This window comes from Papaver somniferum, chromosome 7, assembly GCF_003573695.1.
Source record: "Papaver somniferum cultivar HN1 chromosome 7, ASM357369v1, whole genome shotgun sequence".
Lineage (NCBI taxonomy): Eukaryota > Viridiplantae > Streptophyta > Magnoliopsida > Ranunculales > Papaveraceae > Papaver > Papaver somniferum.
Window position 1 is genome coordinate 178,495,379 of NC_039364.1, and position 18,996 is coordinate 178,514,374.

The following is an 18,996-nucleotide window of genomic DNA, read 5'->3' on the forward strand; positions in this document are numbered from 1 at the left end:
ATGGTCATTAATTTTATTAATTGTTCTCGGTTCAACGACCAGTATTCTAATTAATATGTTTAGTACGCTGCCAATAATCCATCATATGAGCAACACATGCTCAGACGATCAAATATTCAGCAATTCATCAGATGGGCAACACTTGCTCAGATGATAAATATTTGCTCAAACCAAGGAATATTGGTTCAACAATCAATATTCAACAATCCATCGAATGAGCAATACTTTCTCACTTCATCGTAAGAACTATAACTCTGTCTCATGACATGTTCAATCATGAGTTTCAGAACATCATGTCCAATTCAGCAACTACATGGATTCATCGTCCCATCAAACCACGAAGTCATCAATTGACTAACAAACCACGAGACGTCAATCGTGTCACTTGGGGGGGATATCACTTAGGGTTTTGGTCTGGCGGTCTACGACACGTGTGTTCAAACACATGATGGAATGTGAGCAAGTCGTTCAATCAGTTGAAGGAATTCACGAGGTAGTGGGTGGAAAATTGACCAAGTCTCCACACGTTGAGCAACTGGTTTCAAACACGATCTCCACTTCTCCACTCCTTGATTCCATCAACTTCCACACTTCATGGAATCATGGTGTCTAAAATTCCAGCAATATAAATAAGTCTCTGAATCATGATTGAATCATCATCAGTATCATCAATCTCACGTCAAACTGACAACACGAGATCATCAATTCATCAATTGAGCAACTACTCTCAATTGAGCAATTTCAATCACTCAGAGCTTATCATATTAAGAATTCACACACCCACAATCTTTGATTACCATTGATTCCACACATTTCTCAGCTTCCCTCCTACAGATCAACCCATCCTCTCTTGTGACCGAATTTACTATGGAACGGTCATTGTCTTGATTTAGGCCGGAGTACTACAGATTGATCTCTCGAATCTAAAGCACCCCCTTTGCAGCGGTGCATCTGTGTGAGGTTTAACATTTCGCTCGGTTCGAGGAGTCTCCTCCGTACGGTCGTCTCCTCAATTCTTTAAAAACCAGCAAATCGTTTTTCCCCATCTACAACTATTAATTTACCCTTTGACTGCTATTGATCGTTGGTTTGACCGTTAGTTGACTCATATGGACTAGACCTTAGTTAATGGGCTTTCTTAGTGGACTTGGGCTTAGGCCTAGGTTTCTTATTTTGATGAATTGGACCCTTATGGTCCGAATTGACCTTTGGTTCCAACTACAAAGTTATAGATATCCATAAGACTTGTTTAATAGACTTTAGAACCAATTCAATTTTCAACTAGTAAACCTTAGATATGCTAAAGATAGATAATGAAAAGGTATAGAACCATTAGATAGTTCACCTAGCCTATGACTAGAGAATTCAATTATATGAGACTGTGTTATGAGCCTTGTATGAGCCTTTTGGCTAATCTTTAGAGTGCTTGTGTGATTAACAATTAGTCGTTATTAATAATGATCGATACAAAGGATGAACCATGGGATTTTGGATCTCGAGGTAGGCAAGGCTTGTCATCAAAAGAGGAGGGAATTGATAACGAACTCTATTATATTCATTATTGTTTTATAAATCTATTTATATTGCGAAAGGCATGCATATCTTTGCTAGTATATGATATGTGTACGCATGTATTATATGTGTGTAATACAAACTAGTTTCCTTTTACATTTTGGGGTGGGATTGGATCTTTAAAAACAACTAATATCCGTGTTTTGGGAGTATTTACTTATTTTCAAAAAGTGATTCTTTTCATTGACTGGAAAGTGGTTACAATCTTTACTTATTGTTAGCATGTAAGGAAGAAGGTTTCCTTTTGATTGATATGAGATATGTTCCCCAAACTTTATAGTTATTTTAAGCACATCTATAGGCTCGGGATTGGGCTCACTATTACATAGGCTCGGGACTGAGGGCACATTACTATTCCCTATTTCTGTACGGGCAACACATGTCTCATACATGGATGTTTATTGTTCTTTTAAATTACTTTCCAAAGCTATTATATTATTTTTTGGTATTTGGAGAGAATGATGTTGAGAATCTTATATATGATTGTTGAATTTGTCTTGCGAGAGGTATAGGGTTCTCATTGATTAAGTTCTTATGTCGGATATAATATTGTCACCATTAGATCTCTTTAGATACTTGCTATGTAGAGTGCGCGTAGAATGAGGTACTGGTAAGGTACACATCGTTTTATGACTTCGAGGCCGGAAAACCTCACGGTACTTTAATGATCATTGAAGCTTCCGCAACAGTCATGCCTTGTTACTCCGAAGGAAGACATCGCTCAACTATTATTTATGTTGTGAATGTGTGCCGGTTTATTGGTTGGTAAAACATTATATTTCAGTACAACTTATTATTTTATTTATGCTTTAACTGTTTTCCTACTTTATCGTTTTTAGCAAAACTTGCATTGTCTTTAAATCATTCTGGTGATTACTCGAAAGTTAGTTGTTATTTATACTGGCACCCTTCAGGATGATGTGCTCACTCAATTCCCACTTTTAGTTTCAGAGACAGATCAAGTTGTGAACGTGGCGATGAAAGCTTTGAGGAGTTGGTTAGCTTCCGCTATGTTTATTTTGTGTTTATATTCTATTTGTAAACAAACTCATTATTGTATATGTATTATATCTGAGAGGAGTTCTCGTAGTTATTCTCAGAGAGGGTTTAGATTCGGGTTAAACTTTGTTTACAACTTCTAAATTATTTGCTTAAATAGATGTTGTAGATCCTTAGTGCCTCATTTTATAGTTAATCTGTTGGAATAGTCAGCTGTTAGCTTAGGGGGAGCTACATTAACACTAACTAATCAAGGATAATTTAGCCATTACCAAAATTATTTGGATAAAGGTTCTTCAAATTACTTCATAGTGTTTTTTTTTTGCTTTTGGTGTAGTGTTTTTTTTTTGTGCCTTTGGTGTATTCACTGATTTGTGAAGGTGTCCCCAAATGTGGATTCATATTTTAGATTCCATTCTAATCTAATCAAATGACTTGCTGCCTTGGTAGGTATGACTAAGATATTCATATTTGGATCACTACACGGTTCAGTTATTAATTTTAGGTATCAAATATATTAAATCATGAGATGATATTTAATTTTTAATTATAAAATTGTTATATAATTAACATAAATTGGTATGTATATATCTATATTCAAGAAATAAATACATAATCCAATAGCGCTGTAATCTTTCATAACATGGTTGCATGTTTTTTTTTTTATGTTTTTGTTTCAAGCATGAAATTTGTTATTCAATTAGGAAAAGGGTATGTCATTACCATAAAGTCATTTAGTACACCTTGATATATAAAAGACGGGATCGTATAGCCCCAGATTGTTGCAGAGAGATTTCCCAATTGACTACCATCTGCCGCATAATTCGCTAGACCATTCGTCGATTTGTTCCTTTCCCTATAATTGTGGTGGACGGTCCATTGTGGAATTTAAAGCATTCTGTGTTTGGTTTCGATTAGAGTCATTTACAAATATATCTTCTTCTTTTTTAGCATTTTTGAATATAGGCCTGCTTTTTTGAACGTTTCAGACATATGCTTGTTTTGACTTGGTTATACATTTTTTTTTATTTCGTCCAGTTAAGTGCAAGGTGGCAGTTATCGCACCTATTAAAAAGTCATATTTACCTCTGAACCACCTCTCCTTGGTGGGAGGATAAGTGATTCAAAGATCTTGAACCGAGCTTGGCAAACCTGAAAGCGGTGCAAAGATCCTGCATTGGAATCGATGAACCTGAAAAAAGTTGTAGAAGGTCGATTTCCCACCAATAAAAAGCCCTCACGGTGTAACGAACCTGAAATCGGTGAAAGAATCCTGAACTGAACTCGGGGAACCTGAAAAATGATGTAGAAGGTCAACATTAATAACAAGCTTGAGATATCAAAGCTTGCGAGTTCGACCAAGTAGTGCTCTAGCAATAACAATAATTAATCAAAAGGATAATTGCATTGTTTAATGAAATAACTCAACCGTTAGGAAACAGAATTATAAAATAAATAGCTGAACTTCTAGAAAATGGAATATCTTTTATGTAAAATAAGTGATAAGCTTATACAGGGTCGGGACTGGATTAGGGCGAGAAGTGCGTTCGCCCAGGCACAACTTTTCTAAGCCATTTCCGTTACCAATTAAGGCCCTTTTGCACTTAGGATTCGAAATCTAAATCTCCCACTTATCCAATTGTAGGGGTGTAAATTGGGCCAGCCGGGCAGCTTGGCCCGTCTTTTAATCCAGACCAGGCCGGATGGGCTTCATATTCAGTTACCCAAAAAGCCCGTCAGGCCGGACAGGCCAGATAAAAAGACTTATTTTGAGGCCCAGAGACCACCCAAAGCCCATTTATTAACCAGGTCAGGCCAAACAGGCTACGAGCTTTTTGTACTTTCAAAGTTTTGTAATAACTGATTTAATTCATTTTTGGAATGCGACTGAATGAACTATAGTTTAAAAAAGTCTTATGCAATTAATCTTCTAAATGTAGGATAGAAATGAAAATAAGAATTTTAAACCAAAACATAACTAAGATGTGTAATAATGTATTTCAACGTAAAACTAAAACTCTTATCATAATTCAAACGGGTATCAGGCCGGATTGTTTGGACATGTATAAGGCCAGGCTATTAAATTTTAGGGAAAGCCCGAACCTTCCCATTTAAACTAACCAGGCCAGGCGTCCCATAACAGGCTGTGATAGGCTTTGGGCGCTTTCAGGTAAAGGCGGGTCGGACATGTACATGCAGGTTGAGTAACTTTAGGTATTATTTACAGCCCCATCCAATTGTGCACCAAATCAGTAGGCTAGTTACTAATTTATGACACTGGGTGCGTGTATATAAACTATATACCAAATTCATAGAGTAGAAATCGACGTTTAGTCCCAAAGTTATTGGGCTTGGAACGTTTTAGTCCACTCATCTCAGGCTTAGTACTCTCTAGTCCAAAAAATCCCCGCCTCCAACAATTTAGTCCAAATATGGACGAGTCAGTCCAAATTCTCACAAATCCTATATTTCTTACGTTATTTTATTACCCAAAATATCCTTCAATATTTCAATCTACATTTCAATACTTTTATTCTAGATCTGAGATTTTCGTCTGTAGGAGAAACCGTTAGAGAGAGGCGATCTTTGGTGGAGAAAGTTTTTCAGGTTTAAATTTGATTTTGGTTACTGTTTTTCGCTTATTATGATCGTACACACCAATCAGTCTGATCTTTGTTCCTGAAGAAGAAATTACTTATAGTTGAAGATGATATTTGTAATCATCTTCCCTATTCCTGAACATGAAATCCAACGACTCACTGAAAATTGGTGAGATAGAGGTATTTTTTTCTTCTTAAATTTTTATTTCCTTCCAACCTAAGATTATCTCATTGTTATTTCATTTTGATCTATAATTTACGGGAAACAATTCATTAAAATTTTTTAGGGTTCATGTATAAGATTTGATTGATCTCTCAATCTTTTTTTTCGATCTTAAAATATGATTTCATATTCATAATCAGCGAATCTGAATCTTCATTACCCATCAACTAATTTTGAAAATGAAATATTTTCAAACACGGGATAATTTAGAAGTTTTCCCCGAGGACTTGAAAACAGGCATATGGGCTTAATTTAAGGTTCTTCATATGCATTTCATGTATGCGTTTCCATATTTGATATTTTTGATATGCCTCCACATGTATCGCGTTAAATTTGTAGATGTCGCACATTGGTGGATATTTTGATACAAAACTATCTCTTAATTGGCCAAGTGTTTTAAAATCTATTAACATTGATATGTTTCTTACTATTCCATCCTAGAATGAAAAATAGAACTAAGGGGAATGACGATAGCGGCTTGAAATACTTTTCTTGCAATAGGAACAACACATGCTTGATAAGAAATTAAAATTTCTTTAACTTATTCGTTAATTTGTTTGAATGCTTTAATAGTTCCAATTAAATTCCCTGTGTGTTGTTAACTAACAAGAGCTTTAGTTGACTTTGCTAATTATGAAACTTTTATTTATTGTTAATTAATGCAAGTTTTTTATTCTTTAAATTGTATATTTAGTTGTCAATAATAAAAACTCTGATTGGTGTTATCATGGTATGGATTCTCCATTCTATGTTAAGCTATGGGATTTTTGATTTTATATTTATTTTCTCTTTTTTTTTTTTTTTTCTGTTAGAAGCTCATTTTCTTTGGACCATTTTTTGGTACATAAACTCCCGATGGTTGTGAGTTCCGTTAGTAACATAGATTCACTATAACTTTTTCCTGTTTAGGATTATGGTGATTTCGATTCGTTTACATAGAACATTCACTTGTTATACTTGCATCCCCTTTGCATTTATATATGTTTGAAAATTATTTTTAAATCCTGTGATTTAAGTCCTGAATTCATGTGATGATGGCTTGACATTCTGTGTTTCATGAAACTCTTTTGGATTTGTTTTCTAGAATTAAATCGAAAGTACTATATGTCTTTTCCATTTCCTGACACCAGCAATCAATTGTTTTTTGTTAATTTGTTCGCATACAAGCATATTTAATTCAAGTTCGTTGTTCTAATTATGCCCCAATGAATAGTATTTTTGCACTCACAATTATGTGTCGTGATTATATGAAAATGATGCATGTTTTGAGGTAAATAATTAGGGTGTACATACTTATACACATGTGAAAAAAAGAATGATTATGCTTACGCTTGCCTAAATAACTAGGGTGTACAAACTAGTACATATGTGGTAAAATGACTCATTAAGCTAATATATACGTAAATAACTAGGGTGTATAAACTAGTATACACATGCTGATTGTTAATACAAGTGTATATATTGGTGCACCTGTAAAACAAGTGTACAAATTGGTGCACCTGTAATACAAGTGTACATATTGGTGTACCCTTAGCTCGGAATTGGGTTTGAAATGGAATGATCGAGTTTTCCATGATTTAATTTAATTTTTTTGAGTCTATCTTGCAGATGGTCATTGTTGTTGATGACGACGATAGAGAAAATGAAGGAGATTTAATAATGGCATCAGTTTAACAAATCCTAAAGCTATGGCGGTTATTATAAAGCATGGAACTGGAATTGTGTGTGTCAGCATGCAAAGAGAAGACTTGGACATAGGCCTGTCAATATTTGTCCGATATCCGGTATCCGTTTCCGAGTATTCGAGATCCTATAGGATTTTATCCGTTTTAGCGGATATCGGATATTTCTTCCTTAACATATCGGAAAGGGATTAGACCCCATCCGAAATGTTAATATCCGATATCCGATAGTATAGGAACTTATTTGTAATTTATCCTAATTTCGAGTCTAGTATCGGATATTATCGGATATTGTCGGATAAATATCCCATAAGTGTCAATTATGAAAATGTTTTACAAGGTTTTTAAAGCTTTTTTTTTTATAACCGGATACTATCGGATATTTATCGGATATCCGACAGCTTAGCCTATCGGAATCGATATCTGATTTTGATATCCTATAGGATATTATCGGATATCGAATATCCGGTAGTGCTTAACATGTCGGATATCGGATTTCTAAATATCCGACGGATATTCTTCCATTGACAGGCCTACTTGGACAGGTTACAACTTCTTTTAATGGTTCATAATAAGGAGAAAGAGGAGAAACTTCGTACAACATTCACAATAATAGAGGTACGTAGCTAATGTGTATATAGTTATAAACTTGTTGATTGTTAATACGAATGATTGGTGTTGTGCATGTTTTACAGGGGTGTACATATTGGTGCACCTGTGTAAATCTTATGAAAAAATGTGTTTCCCTTGTTTTACAATGATGTACATATTGGTGCACCTGTGGGAAGTAACTCCCATGAAAAATAGGTTTGTCTGCGGTTGTGAATGATTATCTTTATGCATGTTTTTAAGCGGTGTACGTATTGGTGCACCTCTGTAATTCCCATGTAAAAGTAGGTGTGTGTGTGGTTATGAATGATCGTTTTTCTGCATGTTTCGGAGGGGTGTACACATTGGTGTACCTGTATAATTCCCATGAAAGAGTGTTGCCCGAGTGTGAATATGAATGATCAATTTTGTGCATGTTTTGCAGGGGTGTACATATTGGTGCACCAGTGTATTTTCAATGAAAAAGTAGGTTTTTTTGTGGCTATGAAGGATCGGTTTTAGGAATGTTTCACAGGGATGAATATATTGATGCGCCAATATACTTCTCATGAAAAAGTAGGTCTGGGTATGAGTATGATTGATCTGTTATGTATGTTAGCAATCTTCTTTTTGGTAAAGTGCAATGAATCACTGTACTGGGATGTTTCGAATGCATATTAAGTTTGTCTAGTAATGCCCACATGGATTGTGTCTCTGACCATAAACTAAGTAACTTTTTATTTTGATCGTTTTCTTGTTTTGTTTTCTTATGTGGATGTTGGTGAAAGGATAATCACTTTCTTTCCAAGTTTCGATTTCTTATGTTCATTGGTTTGTCCTCGATGCAGGTTATCTGCTAAACTTACCTCTGCAAATATGGATGTTATCCAACTGGAGATTGGCTTGGTATTTTTTTCAGTCTGTGCGATTAGGGTGGCAGTTTGGCTATCATGGATTTTTTGGATTTTTGCAGTGGTGTACATTATTGTACACACCAATGTAAATTAAAAATTTTAAAAAATGAAAATTATATAGTCGTATGGGCACTCCTTTTGTAACTCTCAAAAAATGCTTTCCAAATATATAAAGTTTGTCGATTTTGAACGAGCGGTTCAAAAAATAAATTGTTTTTAATTATTTAAAATTGCTGACATCATCATGAGTCAGTGCGGACTAAATTGCAAATATTTGGACTAAATGGTAAATAATGAGGGTTATTAGTGTACTTTCCATATTTTTGGACTAATCTGTACCTAGTTGATTCGGACTGGACTAAACTGTACATTTGGAATGATTTTTGGACTGAACCGTATTTTTCCCATTCATAGATTGTTTATTATATGCAAAGTGTTTTTAGTTTCGTCCTATTAGTTTTACTTTTTTCTTTTAGTATATATTTTCAAAAATTGTCAATAAAAAAATGAGTTGTATGACAATTACAGTATACTCCCTCTGTTTCTGAAAGACCGTCCTCTATTCCTTTTTCGTCAGTTTAAAAATTGTGTCCAGCTTCTGTTTGTAGTCATATTTTTTCAATGAACTCTCTAATATATCCTTGAATTCTTTATATTCATAAATCCATTTTTAACGTGACCCAATCTAAAATATTAAATAAATTAGTATAATTGAGGAAACAAATAGATCCTTCATTCCTTTTAAGGAAATATACATTTAACTCTAAAAATTAGATTCCTTATAAAGTTTATACTTCTTAAATTCAATATCTTTTAAATTTCCCTTTTATATTTCGTATTTTTATAATTCTCACACCAATTTTGGATAGTCTTTATTGCTATCATTTTTATTAAAATAAAATAGGTAAGCAACTAAGGGTAGTCAAGTAAAATAGTATGGTCTCCTTAATATTTTGAAAAAGTCAAAGCGGACTGTCTTTGTGAAACGGAGAAAGTAGTATTTGGATATATTAACAAAAAAATTTATGTTAATTGTTATTATGATATCTTGGGCGAAAAAACTTTTAACCGCATAAAAGGCCTTATAAACAAGTTCGCACAGGGTCCTTCTAATCTCAGGATCGGCTCTGGGCTTACAAGGCTTTAAGACGGCAATGGAAAAAAATCAACTTATTTTGACAGGGCAATAATGTCCAAACTGCATAAAAATGGTGAGATGCAAATTGCTAACCTAAACAGATAAACTCATAAAGCTAACTCGACTTGACAGTAAAACATCACCGGAAGTCTTTTTAATTGATCAAATACCAGCTGACTTCTTCTTTATTGGTTCTCACGCACTATGTATCTCTGAAATATGCTACAAGCCTATAATGCTGTTGACTGTTGAAGGTAAATTAAATAGGTTTCTGTCGTCCAGCCCGCACACCCTAAACCCAGCCCAAGATGAATTAACAATTAAGAAGCTATACAATTTGTAGACAAACAATGCAATTACAAACACATAAAAATATTTATATATACTATATAATTCAATATGGTCATTTAAAGAATATTAGACAAGTTAGGAAACCTTTACTGTTACAATAAGATACAACACTGCCGGAAAAATGAACCCCCCTCGAAAACAATAGCAACCCCGTTTTTGAATGAGAGTTAGGCAAATTTAGAATACACCACCGATAGATCACAACTGGCCAAACACTAGTAGAACACCAACTGTTAGAATAAGAACCAGTGGAAATGATAAAGGCCGAGAGACTGAGCCTTCGCTGGAACTTCCCGGGGGACTGTCGGGACATGCCAGCCCTTGCTTGTCTTCCCGACATTCACTTGCGAACAAGCCAGGTGGATATTTACCATAGAGATTTATGTAGCTGAACATAGTTGTTGCACAATCATTAGTTAAGTCATTTATATCTTCTGCGAAGGGGCAAGCAAATTCTTTGAAGGCGCCACAACAGAGTTTAGGCGGGTATTGTGGTCCTTTGCACTGGCTGGTGATAATAGTATAGTTCTGGAATTCGAAGTTCACTGCGCAACCTGCAGTTGATAATGGACAAAAGTTAAATGACACTCTGTATGAGCTACACAAATTGCACCCGAGCAATATAAAACATGACCATTTGTTATATAATATATATGCCTGCTCAAATGGATTAGGCTTGGAATCTTGGCTCTAGACATAATAAATTGATTTCAGATAATTAGTTTAGTTGAAGCTGCTCATATCATTAGGTTTGAATCAGGAATCCTTAACCATGTAGGTTGCCTGACTACTCTTAAATATATCAAGGTCTCCTCGTGGGATTTCTGATTTTCCAATAATATACGAGCCAAAATGTTTATAGCTGCATCCTTTAGGGCATAAGCTTTATGCTCCTGTTTGGAACAGCACCGCCATGTGTAAAGAGAAGAGAAATGAATTCTTACACTATGTTTTGGACTAAAAGGCAGCAAAATCTAACCTTACGATTTTTCAGATAACTCAATACTTTCACCATCTCCCACAATCCTCATCCCTTTAACGATAATAGGGTTATTAGTTGGGTTCAGACATAATCAGAGGTTTCCTATCTCCTCTTTAACATAACTACTTGAGCAAATAATAATTATGAGAACTGTAAACTTCTGTCTCTTCAATCTTCCTCTATTTATTCTCAGATTCCTGTCCATCAAATCTTCTATATTCTTTCGTTTTCTACCTTTGCTGAGCACTTCTATACAAGAGTTGTACCGCTTCAGTCAATTATTTCTAATTGACTTACCTAGTTCTCCATGTATCAGAATGTATGTTTACGATCTAACAGATAGCGTATATTTGAGTTTACATATGACTAACCTACCTTCTTTCATGAGATACAGTACTTTTTAAAACTTCTACAAATGTACACACTGACATGCTTTGACAAGTACTTTTGCTTTTGTTGTCGAAAATACATATATGCATCGTGAATTTCAACACATAATAACACTATACCTTTTGACTTTTAACTCTCTATGAAGTTCATAATTATATGCAACAAGTCAAACAGTCATGGTTGAAACTTACCTGCCATTCAACAACACCAACTAAGCCCGACCGTGCAAACTGAACAAATTGCATTAAACTAGCCAACGAAATGGATAAACCAGGCTTCTAGAGTCTAAAAAATCTTACTGAAATGATATGGTTTTAAAATGATTTAGGTTTGTTCAAGAACTGCAAGTAGTTTGCATTTTAATTTCATCCACAATCATCATATCTATTCTTAGCACCATCATTCAGTTTCTTTTTGTTACCTATGGCAAATAAATCATGATTCGGTTTCTGCTCAATTTCAAGTCAAACAATCATGGACTCTGTTGAAATCTCTTCGAGCCCTAATGTTCCCCTGCAGAACCTATTCTCTCTTCTTTAAGAAAAAAATAAAAATGAAGACTGGATCAATTTTAAGCGAACTATCGATATCTCGTTTAATTCTCCACTTCCAAAAATTAAGTGCATTTATCAATCTAGTGAATCTATTTAAACCTAAATTTCACATCGACAGCCTTCTTGTTTCCACAGAAAAAGATATTGATGAAAGTTCCAACCTTTACAGCTTATTACTTGAAAACAGAGCAAAAACTAATGGAGAAAGCACTACATCTTCGACCAGCTGAATCAAATTTGCAAAACGAAAACAAATGACCCAATATATCTAACTAATATAAAGAATACCTGATTTTGCTTGGAGGAGTGTTCGTCCATTGGATCCATGCGATTCAAAGATATCATCTGCGAAATTCGTCAGATTTAAAGAAAAACAATTAATTACAGACAGATATTTCAGGAATCAAATTCTGCAAAGTCTGGAGTCAAAATCTCACCTGAGATGAAGCTTGAAGTGGCTAATCCCGTAAAAACGAAGATGAACAAAACCAATAAGCAGTGATTCCAAGCCATCCTTGAACGAAATAGATCCTTTTCAATCTCCCTTTCAGCTGAGAGAAATTAGAAGAAAAGGAAAAAAAAGACTAGTTTTTCATTCTTTTTTTCCAATTTTGCGATTTATGTAAACGCTGGGAGAAAAGGTGGCAACGCGTAAGGCCAAGAAATGACACCGAAAAGGACGCGTTTTTAGTGAGAGTTGTTTCCCGTTATCAGTATTTATTAGTATTTCTTACGGTTAGTGTTAACATCAACTGCACTGCCATTTAGTTTATCTATCTAATTAATCCCCTTCTTTTACAGTAAATAAATAATAATCCGGTAAAAATTGATAATTTGCCTCCGGTCAAATTTTTATTAATAGGTTTTTGGTGTGTCATTCGACGGAACAGTGAAGCACAAGTAAGTATTTAAGGACAGGGTCAGGGGGTCATTATCCCAAGATCTGTGCTACTGCATTACCGGTGAAAGGGACATTATGCAGATGGGTAAATAAAGTTTTCCCGAATGCTTAAAATAATGCCGCCCAAACACCCAATAATAACAACGGAGCGAGTCGCCTTATAATCAATGAACGGCGTTCAAGGAAGTAAACTAAAATAACTCTATCACATTTAAGCATGAAATGCAAAAGAAATCATGTGCCTTGCCGATGTTGTGGTAAAATTATTCGGTAATCATATCAATAATCTGAGTTTGAACAAGATCACGGGATTCGTTATCGATAAAAAAATGAAATCATTTACATTTTCAATAGCGAGATGTCGAGACATAAATTATATTTATTCATGGATGGTAAGAAAAACTAAACCAATAAGAGAGAAGAAACATGGCTAAAAGAAAGAAAAGATACCGAAGTATGAATATATATACCTCTTCAAATTAAAAGTTGTGTACATGATTAATAACGTAAACATTCATACTTACAGATTGCAAAATGGATCTAGGTCATCATCACAACTGAAAAATGTACGACCCGACTGCCCGCCCAATCCATCTTTAAGAATTTTCGGGATAATATTTATATTATTAGAAAAATACTAGTACGAGGGACAAGGCAACTATTAGAAAGGAAGCTGTAATATTTGTTTTTCTACTAGGTAAGTTGATACTAGATGAAGATTTTCCTGGTGGAGGTGAGTCAGAACAATCAAGACCATCTTTACCTCCATGACATTCATTTGCAAACAAACCAGGTGGGTACTTTCCATACAAATTTATGTAGCTGAAAGCCGTGGTTGCACAATCACTATTCAAGTCATTAATTTGATCTGCAAATGGACACATAAATTCTAACAAGGCGGCACAACATTGCTTAGCAGGGTATTGAGGTCCTTTGCACTGGCTCGTTATGATTGTGTAGTTCATGTTTTCAAAATCCACTGAGCAACCTGTCGTGTATCATAAAATAAAAATTAATTATAAGACAAATATTATTCAATCTAAACCAGTTGCTTACGCAATTATCTTTCATTCTTTCTAAAAGAAGACTATTATTGGGGCGTCACATTCCAATAGAGGAGCTTCACATGGATTCCTAGTGACTAAAAGGTTGGTTATGGCGTGTTTTGATGCAATATCAAATGTCTAGGTTACCCTTCAATGTGATTTTTGTTTACGGTTGGCTAGACAACCTTGCAAATCAAATCCACCTGATGGAATATATATCTACAACCTAACCTAGCCGTAAAGCTTCATTTACGATTGACTAGACACCTAACCTAGCCGCAAAACTTCATTTACGGTTATCTACACCCTAACCTAGCCGTAAAACATCATTTACGATTGACTAGACAACCTAACCTAGTCGTCAAACTTCATTTACGGTTGACTAGACAACCTAACCTAGCCGTCAAACTTCATTTACGGTTAGAAATTCATAACCGTAATAAATCTTAAAACCTGTTATGATTGGAAGCTGCTTATTCCTAGCCGTAGATAGTAAGAAAATATATATCTACGGTTAGAAAATTGGTACATCCTAGTCGTAATCCACAAAAAATTATGTTTCGGATAATTATAAATCGTAATCAGTAATTTAATCTAAAAATTAACGGTTGTTTAGTCATTATGAAAATATTTCATATAAGGGTTTTTGTAGATTTACTTAGGTGATGCCCCTCTATTGGAATGTGACGCCCCAATAATAACCTTCTTTTAAAAAGACTATCAAAGTAAGAGATAATGCGACGAAACAATTTTCCTCGGATTTTAAAAAGACATCGCAAAGAAAATTTACCTTTTTTCGCCTGGAGGAGTGAACGGCCTGTGGATCCATGCGATGCCTCAAAGACATCACCTACAACCAAAATTCAGATAAGAACAAATTATTATTAGGTTATGTTTTCCTATTATTTTGATCTATATCCCCATCTATGTTTGCACGAATTTACTCCATGTATTGAATGGCATTGGCATAAACAAGTAGAAACTTGACACTTCAAATCAATATAATTAATCACCTGAAATGAAATTTGAGGTGGCCAATTCCGTCAAAGCAAAGAACAGAATTACAGAGAAACAAGTTTTCCAAACCATGTTGTTATTATTATGTTTAAATAGTTGTGCTTGGTGGTTGTTGGGAGATCTCTTTACGATCTCCCTATCATCAGCTGAGTTAGTATGAAGAGACAAAAGAAATCAAAATACAGAGTTAGAAAGGGAGAGAGAGGAACATTTGTTTCTTGGTTTTTTTCTGTTAGAAAATAAAACTGTAAGAGACGAGATAAAATCGCCATGACCGTGTAACCTCCAATATCAACGGTCTTTCAATCGATTAATTAATAGAGGCTTCCACTGCGTACAAATACCAACATTATTTTCAAATAAAAAAAAATACTAATCAAAGAAAATTCTATAAGGAACCAAAATCCTTTTTTTTTATTATTATTACTAGTAAGTCATGAAATGTTTTTCCTAAAACAAAAATTTACTATTCTTATTTGTACTCGTTACGTAGATAATTGAAAGAGCTTTTCAAATATATAAATTTTAAAAAAATCCGGTGTATATTTTGTAAGATAATAAGTTTTTAAATTTTTTGATCAATTTTTAAATCAATGGTATTTATGTAAATATGTAGAAAATGGGGACAACTAAGTAATTTAGAGGGTCTTCTACCAAAAAGAGCTCTTTTCTTTATATTAGTGAGATTTAGGAACGAAAGCGCCGACTTGCGCCGGGAAGATGAATAAATTGACAGATAAAGTAAAAGAAAAGTAGAAGTAAAATTATAAAGAATGTCGATAGCATATAAAGTTAATACGATATCAAAATAAGACTTTAAATATGACCACATAGCCAAATTACTTAATGCCCTCACAATTATTATATTTTTAATAGAAAATTACATATGGGCTAAATGAAAAGAAAATGTTGAGAAAAAAATTATAAATTTCCTTCCACATTTTTTTTTGTATACCTTCCTTCGTAAAATAATATGTAAATAACAAAGGTCGATGAAAATTATAATAAGGAAATCTGGGTTGAGGTGCAGACAAAGTTGCTTTGTTTAAGGTTTTTTGCGTCTATACGGAAGTAAATCCGTTGCAGTAGATTTTGACAACATAACCCTCAAGATATAACATACCAAACTCGTTGTACAGTACTCTAGTTCTGTACCAAATAGAGAACAAGAACCCCACTGTTGTCTTGCTAAATATATCGACGACACATACACACTTTTGAGAAGAGAATTGCGTTTAAGTCATTGTAAGACTACGACTTTTATAAATATAAAGGAACGCTTGTTTAGTAACAATAAGAAGACACGCATCTATATGGAATGGAAAAGACACAAGATTCCCTTCTCAAAACACCACAAGCAATATCAATTAGTACAAGAAACAAAAGTCAAGAAAAAGGTTAGTTCAATTTATTTGAAATTAGAGATCAAAAGTTAGTTTTAGTTAAAATATGAAACCAGACAAAAGAACAAAGAAAAATAAAAGAGAAGATAAAGCTAGATTCATTAAAACACCTCAAACTTTTTGTTAGAGCACTGCTCGGTGGAACTCGCAAGCGTTGCTATCTCAAGCTTGTTGTCAAGTTTAGTTTCCAAAACTATAAGTCTTGATTTCTAGTCTACTTATAGCTATGTCTCGGACTAGGATAGAATGTGTATTTGAGCATTAGATTTCACGACGTTCATCGATTGAAGATGAAGAACTACTAAGGGGAGCTTGTGGAACTTCATCAACAAAAGGTATGTGGAGACTTGAACTCATCTATCACTCAGAAGTCTATTTCTATTATATGTCCTATTGAGACAAAAGTTGTATAGCTATATAGACTTTATAGTATACACATTTGATATTTCGAGTTGAGTTTAACTCGCTTAAATATTTCTCGAAATATGTGTTGGTAAGCTTTCACTTTAACCAAGTTTATCTTTATTGTTGACGAAAGTCAAAAGATGATCAATGTGAAAAACGCCTGGTAACATCTTACATGATTTGTGTGAGACAGTCCTTTGATGTAGACTCAGAATGTTTCGTATTGATCTATTGATCACTTGAAAATTGCTTTGAAGCTAATAGTTTGTGTGAGACAGCTATTCCCGTCTTCCAAGAATGTTTCAATGATTAAAATGGAGTTTAGAACGATCAACCATTGATTGAATATGGCACAGTATGTGTACTTGTATGCTAACTGTTACAAGTTATTCAAAGTCCGGGAACCATAGTATGAATATGTAGTGATCTACACTCCAATCAGCTAAATTAGGGGTTCAATCTTACAGGATCTACACTTTAAAGATTGGGATAAAACCAACCTCAGATAGGCGGAGGAGATAAACTCACAAAAACAATAATTCTGTTCGATAATCCTCCACAGGGAATACATACTCTTTACTTATTATGGAAATGAGACAACACATGTGCAAATGCACAAGAGATAAGAAACTAAGACTAACTACACCCAGGGTGCCCTTATACACGGGTGGCCTATAAGATATGGGACATGACACTCTATAAGATATGGGACATGAAAATCCCCACCCCTTCAAATCATCCTTGTCCTCAAGGATGACAGATATGAAAATGGAATGAGTAAGGGCGGAAGAGATACATGGTTGTTGTTGCAGATTGTTCACGAACACTTTGAGTACTTATTTGTGTGTAGTAGGCCGAGAAAAAAAAATAATGAGTCGCCCTTGCTGAACTTACTAAGTGAGGCAATAACAACAGCTCTAAAAGTGCCAGGTTGCATCCCATTTTACATGGAGTAGACCTCTTGTGGTTACCAGCTGTTTGCAGTTGTGGCCAACATGGATGAACTACACTTTTCCCCTTCCAGCAGCTGATGAACTTATGCCCTTGTGTAAATTCCAAGGTGAACAAACCAAAAATGCTGATCACAGCTTGGTAGGTATTAGTGGAAGAACATCTGGCAGGGTCAGTCTTGGTTACTATTCCACCACAAACAATAACTTTAAAATTAGCATGATGATAATTGACTGTGTCAGCACTCTGGAGTGTAAGTGATCTCTTCCCATAACCGGTAGTGGTATGAGCATGAATCCTCATCATTTCTTCCCAGCAACTAACGTGCATAAAGACTTGTAGGCGCAAGCAAATTCTCACAACTAACAAAGCAAGACAGTCTCTTCTGAGAAGGATAAAAATATCATTGATGGCCTGTGAGTCAAGCTTTTTACCATTCGCTATGGATAGTGTCCTAAAATGCTCTAAGACATGTGTAACTGATGTGTGGACCTCCATTACCTTAAATACTGAAACGATATCATCCCCTGCTGAACGTGGCAATGACAAAAACTGTTGCCACCCCTGACTTAGAAGGAATCCCACACTGCCATGTATTGAATATCTTGTATCGGTTGTAAACCCGGAAGTAATCCAACTCCCATCACCCACAACTTCAATAAGAATTTGCGTGAACAACTCAAAGAATCTGCTTTCACCACTTAAACCGTCGAAAACAACCCCATCACCTTTTGTCCAGTCGAGCTAGTTTCTACTTTCCTTTTAGGACCCACGAATCATTGTCAACTTCTAAATTGAATTCAATAGTCAGTGAGAATAAAAATGATCTCATCATTCCCACAGCAGACAAGGCTCTTTCAACGGCTTTCACAACCTCTTTTGGTTCAATCTTGTCTTGCAATTTGCCCGAACTATGTAGAGCACCACCCACAATTGCCTCATTTTCTACGACCTTGTTCAGGCTATCCCTTCCCCATTCAGATGATTCCACTCTTCTGGAACACCACCATGGTTCATACAATAAACTCAACAATAAGTTTTTGACAAGTGTAGATAAACCATCTTTAACTGCCGATAAGATGAAAATAATCACAAATACTTCTACAGGACCCATATTGTACTTCAACTTATTCTCTTTTTTTGTACTGATCAAAACCATATAGAGATCTAAGTGATCTAAGTAACTCAATGAGGAGCCAGATAGTACCACCACCATGTCTCACAATCCATAAACCGAAGGTAAATAAGTTAGCAAAACAGAATCGAAAACCAGCAAGCAA

General features: G+C 34.9%; 2 protein-coding genes and 1 long non-coding RNA gene across 3 annotated transcripts; 1 reads left to right on the forward strand and 2 right to left on the reverse strand.

Annotated features, from left to right (window-relative positions):
* The first annotated feature begins 5,123 nt into the window (after window positions 1-5,123).
* Window positions 5,124-8,703, forward strand: LOC113299102. Its single transcript, XR_003334629.1, has 4 exons — window positions 5,124-5,351; window positions 7,003-7,178; window positions 7,608-7,694; window positions 8,513-8,703. It is a non-coding gene; the product is annotated as an uncharacterized LOC113299102 (long non-coding RNA).
* Window positions 8,704-10,069: 1,366 nt separating this feature from the next.
* Window positions 10,070-12,662, reverse strand: LOC113299101 (GPI-anchored protein LLG2-like). The gene is made up of 3 exons (XM_026548038.1): window positions 12,431-12,662; window positions 12,282-12,338; window positions 10,070-10,621 (listed from the first exon to the last, which is right to left on the reverse strand). Exons 1-3 carry the CDS (start codon window positions 12,504-12,506, stop codon window positions 10,266-10,268), a joined length of 489 nt encoding a protein of 162 aa, XP_026403823.1. The 5' UTR covers window positions 12,507-12,662; the 3' UTR covers window positions 10,070-10,265.
* A 663-nt stretch (window positions 12,663-13,325) lies between these two features.
* Window positions 13,326-15,179, reverse strand: LOC113293185 (GPI-anchored protein LLG1-like). The gene is made up of 3 exons (XM_026541905.1): window positions 14,954-15,179; window positions 14,731-14,790; window positions 13,326-13,882 (listed from the first exon to the last, which is right to left on the reverse strand). The coding sequence occupies exons 1-3, from the start codon at window positions 15,027-15,029 to the stop codon at window positions 13,521-13,523; spliced, it is 498 nt and encodes a 165-aa protein (XP_026397690.1). The 5' UTR covers window positions 15,030-15,179; the 3' UTR covers window positions 13,326-13,520.
* Window positions 15,180-18,996: the final 3,817 nt, after the last annotated feature.

Excerpts from the sequence above, each read along its gene's own strand:
- LOC113299101 (XM_026548038.1), bottom strand. The coding sequence starts at position 12,506 with ATGGCTTGGAATCACTGCTTATTGGTTTTGTTCATCTTCGTTTTTACG. Across the intron at positions 12,339-12,430 it reads CACTTCAAGCTTCATCTCAG|ATGATATCTTTGAATCGCAT; the intron begins GTGAGATTTTGA and ends CGAATTTCGCAG. Across the intron at positions 10,622-12,281 it reads ACTCCTCCAAGCAAAATCAG|GTTGCGCAGTGAACTTCGAA; the intron begins GTATTCTTTATA and ends TATCAACTGCAG.
- LOC113293185 (XM_026541905.1), bottom strand. The coding sequence starts at position 15,029 with ATGGTTTGGAAAACTTGTTTCTCTGTAATTCTGTTCTTTGCTTTGACG. Across the intron at positions 14,791-14,953 it reads CACCTCAAATTTCATTTCAG|GTGATGTCTTTGAGGCATCG; the intron begins GTGATTAATTAT and ends TTTTGGTTGTAG. Across the intron at positions 13,883-14,730 it reads ACTCCTCCAGGCGAAAAAAG|GTTGCTCAGTGGATTTTGAA; the intron begins GTAAATTTTCTT and ends GATACACGACAG.